Source organism: Petaurus breviceps, unplaced genomic scaffold, assembly GCF_028583685.1.
Source record: "Petaurus breviceps papuanus isolate PSGF00001 unplaced genomic scaffold, PetGlider_PUasm1.0 115, whole genome shotgun sequence".
NCBI lineage: Eukaryota > Metazoa > Chordata > Mammalia > Diprotodontia > Petauridae > Petaurus > Petaurus breviceps.
In genome coordinates this window covers 589926-596338 of record NW_027185612.1, presented here as the reverse complement: position 1 = coordinate 596338, position 6413 = coordinate 589926, and the positions used below count along the sequence as shown (strand labels likewise).

At 48.9% G+C, this 6413-nt stretch overlaps 1 protein-coding gene across 1 annotated transcript in view; it reads right to left on the bottom strand.

Moving 5' to 3' along the window:
* Positions 1-6413, bottom strand: part of LOC138157580 (SCO-spondin-like) — a 98229-nt gene that overhangs the window by 8625 nt on the left and 83191 nt on the right. Inside the window, exons 90-100 of the mRNA XM_069083210.1 lie at positions 5981-6111; positions 5544-5590; positions 5021-5299; positions 4477-4635; positions 3930-4046; positions 2729-2867; positions 2121-2323; positions 1834-1995; positions 1249-1376; positions 793-935; positions 428-474 (exon numbers count right to left, since the gene is read on the bottom strand). Of these exons, the coding sequence (XP_068939311.1) occupies positions 428-474; positions 793-935; positions 1249-1376; positions 1834-1995; positions 2121-2323; positions 2729-2867; positions 3930-4046; positions 4477-4635; positions 5021-5299; positions 5544-5590; positions 5981-6111 (1555 nt within the window). The remainder of the gene's footprint in view (positions 1-427; positions 475-792; positions 936-1248; positions 1377-1833; positions 1996-2120; positions 2324-2728; positions 2868-3929; positions 4047-4476; positions 4636-5020; positions 5300-5543; positions 5591-5980; positions 6112-6413) is intronic.

Here is a 6413-nt window from a genome sequence, read left to right as displayed (position 1 = left end):
TGGGAAGATAAGACATGTATAGATAGATAACTGACAATAGCAAGCAGTAAAGAAGTGCCAATGAATGCTAAATGACAGAGGTGTGACAAAAATTTAGGAGGTCACTGTGTTCAATGGTCACTGCGTGGGTCAGGAAAAATGTGGGGCACTGAAGGACAGTAAATAACCTAAACAAATCAGGGGAGGATGGATCAGGACGCATCCTTACCAAGCACACCCTCCTGGCCACTGATAACTCCCAGTGCAGCCCCACTCCTACCCCCACCTCCAATGATATGTGCAGTGCCCAGAGCCCTGGGTGTTGGGAAGATGGGGACCTGGGACGTGAGTCAGACCCTTAATACAGCCCTTAGGACTCAAGGCAAGCCCTGCCCTTGGTTTGGGGATAGTGCCAGTGGAAGGATCGCTGGGCAGGGCTATCTCTCACCCTGACAGTCACTGCTGGAACAGTTGAAGGATCCTTCCTGGCAGAGGCTGGAAGAACAGAACCACAGGGCTCAGCTGAGCATCCCACTCCATTCCCTTCTCCCCCTCCTAATCCCCCTATTGCACCTCTAGTCCTAACCCTATCCCTTTTCTCTCCCCCCATTTCTCCCCAAAGGTCCCCTCCATTAGGTTCCTAGGGGCCTCTACCAGTTGGTATAATTCCTACTGAGCACCCCATTCCCTTCCCTTCTGTCCCTTCTCCTCCCCTCCTATTCCATCTCTAGACTTATCCCCAATTACATGTCTTCCCCCCTCCTTATTTTTCCCCCAAATGCCCCAAGTTTCTAAGTTCCTGGGTGTCCTCACCAGTGGGTACAGTTCTGGACAAGGATGGTTCCAGAAGGCAGCTCTTGTGCCTGCTCCTCTGGGGTCAAGAAGAGGGCCCAGGGCAGCGAAAGCTGGGTGCAGGAGCACTCAGCCAGGGGGACACATCTGCCTGTCTGCAGCAGCTAAGACAGAAGCATAGCACTGACTTAGCCCCATGCCCAGCAGGCTCTGCTAAGGCTAGAGCCATCTGCCTCCCCACACTGACAGTACCTGGATAGAGTATTCCCAGGCCTAAGCCTTGAGCCCCTCTCTGCCCCCTCCCCTTTCCCAGGATTGTCTAACCTCCTTATAAGATCATCCAAGATCTCCACTCCTAAGACACATGCACACATGTCACTCTGGCATGTATAGAATACAAAGACACACACACACACACACACACACACACACACACACCTCCAGTCCCCACCCCTGCAGCATTCTCACTATACTCACCTGCCCATCAGGACAGCTGCAGCCAGGTTGGCAAGGCAACTGCACACAGAGGGTGCCAGGCTGTAGGTCTGAGCATCTCCTTGGGCATGATGTGGCACAGGGGCTGGGTCTCTGACCAGGAGGGCACTCTGGTGAGGGAAGGAAGTGAAACCATAGCTTCATGGGAGGAATCACAAGGTATGGAAGGAACTAGGTCTGGGTCCCCTTCCTGCCTAGAGGGAAAGGAGCACAGAGCTGGAAGTTCCGAGGCCTGGCTTCTTAAACTGGCTCTGTCACTGATCAGCTTTGTGAACTTAGGCCAAGTCATTTAATTTCTCTGTGCCTCAGTTTCTCCAAATCAACAATAAAGGTATACCATCTTCCCTGCCTGCAGCTGAGAGTTACTAAAGATAAAACAAGATGATGACTATAAAGGCTATTGGAAAGGTAAAAAATATCCTGTGGAAATATAGAGCTGCTGTTCCTTTCCTCTTACTCTAAGCACACCCTTTCCCTGTTCTCCAGATTTAGAATTATGATTTAAAAGCAATGAATCTCTGCCCCTTATCCCTCCTCGGCCTGACTCTGCTTTCCCCTTCTCCTTACCTTGGCTGCAGGGCTGAGGACTGCATGTCCTATGGAGCCGCAGGGGTGAGAGCAGGGGGCATAATGTCCCCAGAGGTGGCTCTCTCTTCCTTTCTGTCACACCTCCCCCACAGCTGGCACTGCACTCACTCCACTCTGACCACTCACCCACCTGGCATAAAGCTGAAACACAGGGTGCCCTCAGTCAGTTCCAGCCCAGGATGGCACCTGGGCATCTAGGGCAGTGGTGAGAAAGTGCTGCTTAGTCATGTTACCCAGGAACTGAGGGACCATCTCTGGGCACTCACTTGTGCAGGGCTCAGAATTGCATTCTTCTATCTGCTTCACGTCCTGGAGTTGGCATGGGAACCCCTGGAGACTCTCCTCACAGCTCTGGTGCCGCTCTCTGGTACCTCCACCACAGGAAGCCGAGCAGTCACTCCAGTGTGACCAGGGCCCAAAGGCCAGACACTCATAGGGTGTGCATATCAAGGACCCATTGACACAGGTACTAAGGACAGACAGGTACACCAGGGGAGAAGGGCTGAGATCTCAATCCCTGGGTCACTGCATTTCCCCTCTTCCCACTCCTCTCCACACCTCTCACCCACCCATCCCCAGGGGATCCAGGCCCAGTGTATGCATGCTGATCAATGCTTAGCAACTCACTTTCCAAACAAAAAAGAAGTCCATTAAGTTTAATCTGCACTATTAAACTTTTCTCCATAACTTTCCTAAATTTAGGCTATCAACAAGATAACAAATCAAGCCCTGATTTGCAGTGTTTGCTGATTTCTGAGTTGTAGATGCTCACACTGAAACTTTAATAATTAGCCCTCTGGAGCTGGTTCTAATGCTCTAGCACACTCCTGGTTTTAGGTCAGTCTCCCTCCTAGCACCACTACCACCCCCATACCAGTTATGGCAATCCAACTGCAGCTCCCCAGCTGGGGCCAGCTCCCAAGTGGCATTGGAGCTGGGAAAGCCACAGGGGCAAGAAGACACAGGTACACAGCGCCCATCCTGAAGCAGATGGCCAGGGGGACAATGGCAACCTTGGTGGGAAAACAAGGTTTGAGGGGTTAGGGGAGTATTTAGGATGGTGGGTAACACACACACACACACACACACACACACATGCACACACACACATTCATTCTCTTCCTAATGCACAACAGCTTAAGATAACTACAGAAAATGTGAAATACTTGGGAGTCTGCCTGCCAGGACTCACCTAAAAACTATATGAATACAATTGCAAAACATTCTATACAAATAGATACGGATCTGTGTATTTGGAGAGATATTGGTTCCTCATGGGTAGGCTAAGTCAAAATGGAGATGGCAATACTACCTAAGTTAATTTACTTATTCAGTGCCATACCAATCAAACTACCAAAGGATTAGTATATAGAACTAGAAAAAATAATAGCAAAATTCATCTGGAGAAACAAAAGTTAAAAAACATCGAAGGACTTAATGGGGGGAAAGGCAGGAAAAAAGGAGCCTAGCAGTACCAAATCTTAAACTATACTGCAAAAGAGTAATCACCAAAATAATTTGATACTTGGGTGATTAATATCAAAGTTAATCAATGGAAAAGATTAGGTACACAATATGCAGAAGTAAATGAACAGAGTAGCCTAGTGTTTAAAAAAATCACAAAATCTTATTATTGGGGCAAGAACTCAGTATTCAACAAGAACTGTTGGAAAACTGGAAAGCAATCTGGCAGAAACTAGGTACAGATCAACATCTCGCACCATATCCATAACACACAATGGCTCTCCACTGCCTACAATGCTTTCAAAACTACTTTGGAAATTGAACATTTGGGGACTAGAAATTCATTGGTGGAATCCATTCATGCTTTTCTCATGGAGGCTATGGGTATGGAAAAACCCATACTGCTTCCTTGAGCTGCCATCCTAGATAAAGGAGAGTCGGGATAATTTTGAAGTGAAATAGAGGAAATGAAACATTTTCATACAGGAATTATTATTGCATATGTAGCAGTGGCTAGGTAGCTGGAGCCAGGACATTAGTTTTATGGCTGTTAGCCACTAGCCTGGTCCTTCAACAAAAAGTAAAAAGCTGATTGGAGGGTGGGTTTATACCTGGGCTGCAGGGCCCTTGAAGACACTGCACTCTGTTCCAAAGATCCATACAGCTTCGGGGACACTGATTGGCACAATCAGCTGTTGGCACCATACCTTGGGCCTCACAACTCTCCCCTGGGGACACAAAAGATGTATGTTAGGAAGAATGTAGGGGAAATGGAAGCCCCATTTTGTCCAGACACATCCCAGTCTCTCCACCACATCATTCTTTCCTTCTGTAGTCCCTACCTTTGCACTCCCTTCATTCTTCCCCATTCCTTACTTGCCCACTGTCACTGTTCTTAAAGAAGGGAAGTAGAAGGAAACAAGCTTTTATTAAGTGCCTACTGTGTGCCTTACTGTGCTAATTGCCTTAAAAATGTTATCTCATTTGATTTTCACACTAACTCTGTGAGGCTGATGCTATTATTATCCCCATTTTAGAATTGAGGAAACTGAGGCAGAGGCTAAGTGTTGGGCATGGCCATTACCCAATGGGGGCTCTCCTCTCTTTGTTATCAGCCTATGTCTTAACTACCTGCAGTTCATGAAGCAGGAGGGTTACCTGGGCATGGATCAGTACTGCAACTTTCTGTCTGAGCCCAGGGTTCCTGGCATCTTTCTCTGGCCAGACCCCTTGCCTTCCGCCAACGCAGCCGGAATCCTCCACTACAAGATACTTGACATGGACTCCAAGAGCCCCAGGTTTCCCACTGACAAGGGTCTAGTTTGGCAAAGAGAGAAAGATGACTGGATGAGTGGTAAGAGGAATAGGTCAGGGCTTACTACCCATCCCTATTTCCTGAATGAAGACAATCCCTATTCCAAGACCTTCCTCAGTTTCCTTCTGGAAGCATAGCTGGCTCTGGGGAGAAGTAGGCTTTACGGGTCATTCCTGAAAACATCATGTTCAGTTTGGTAACTAGAGAACATCCTAACCCAAAGTCCAGGAAGGAAAAAGGAAGGGGAGGAGAGGGAGCTCGGGCCTGGTTCAAAATCCTCATTGGATGTGGACACTGGTCTGGTCACTAGAAAGAAATTCCCTCCCAGCTCCATCCTGGTAAGGGGACCACTTCACTTTTTAGGTCCCCTGTCTCTCCTCCTGTTACCTTGGCAGACTTCAGGGTCAGGGCAGAGACGCTGCTGGCTCAGAAGGGCAGTGCAGAACTGGGAGTCCCCAGCCCAGGGCTTTCCTGTCTCAGGATCCAGGCACAGGCGGTGCCGATGCTGCTCTGAGGCCAGTAGAGGGAGATCAGCAGGCATAGGAGAGGGTCCATCCTGGGGTCCGTGCTCCCACAGGGCTCTCAGCGAGGTGGGGGCCAGAGCAGCAAGTGGCAAACAAGGTCCACAGGGTGACCACTCTGACCACCCACTCAAGGGTAGAAGACCTGGGGATAGAACATGGGTAGGGGGAATCCAGGCCTGTCTCCCACAAGCCCTGTTTCTCCCATATGGATGCCTTAACTCTAGTGAAAATCACTAGACCCAGGCACAAAGGAGACTGGAGAATTAGTAAACAGGGGGCATGAGGAGAAGTAGTTAGGCTTAGTATATGTGAGCCATGGAAGAATAGCCCAGTGGGGCTGTGGCAAGGATGGGAAGGAGATGGTGTCAAAAGGGATCTGGAGTTACCTTGGCAGTTAAGACTGGAACACTGCAATTCCCCATTCTGGCAGACACTGTAGAGAGGGCATTTTCTGTGGGTGGGGGGAGCTGAAGCTGGATAACCCTAGGTGTTAGGGTAGGGGTAGGGGGCATGTCCCTGAGGAGTTTGGTGAGTGAAGGTGAAGGAGAAGAGCCAGAGCCCTGGGAATACTCAGGATGGGACAGAGGAAGAAGGATACACCCATGAGCCCAAACTCTTGGATATTCCACCCCACGCCCAGGCTGCCTAGACCTTTATTCAGTTTGTTCTGTCAAGGTTGGATAAAAGTCCCTACCTCTTCCTACTTTCCCCCATCCCTTTCTTGGCCATAGACCTTGGGCCTGAACTAAGAACCTGTCTCTCCTAGTTTCTCCAAGCCAGCCTCAGTCCCAGATTCTCTGACCCATTCCCCTCCATCACCTACCACTCTTTACAGCCCAGGTGCAAATATTCTCCAGGAGCCAGAGTCTGGGGCTCCCCTACTCCATTGCTGGAGCCCAAGAGACAGTTACAATGTTCAGGGGGGACACAACCCCCTGCCTGCTCTAGTAGCCCCTGAAAGAGAGGGAAATAAGAGTTGGGAGCTGGATTCACAGAGTCCCTATCTGTTCCAAACCTCCCTGTTTTCCTAGGTAAAACCTATGGGTGTTTCAAAGGGACTTTCTAGAGACAATGGATAAAGACATAGACATAGATGTAGACATAAACATAGACATAGATACAGGCATATACATACATAGATGTAGACAGAGACAGAGACATAGATGTAGACAGAGACATGGGCACAGACGTAGACATAGATGTAGACGTAGACATACATAGATGTAGATGTAGATATAGACAGGGACAGAGACATA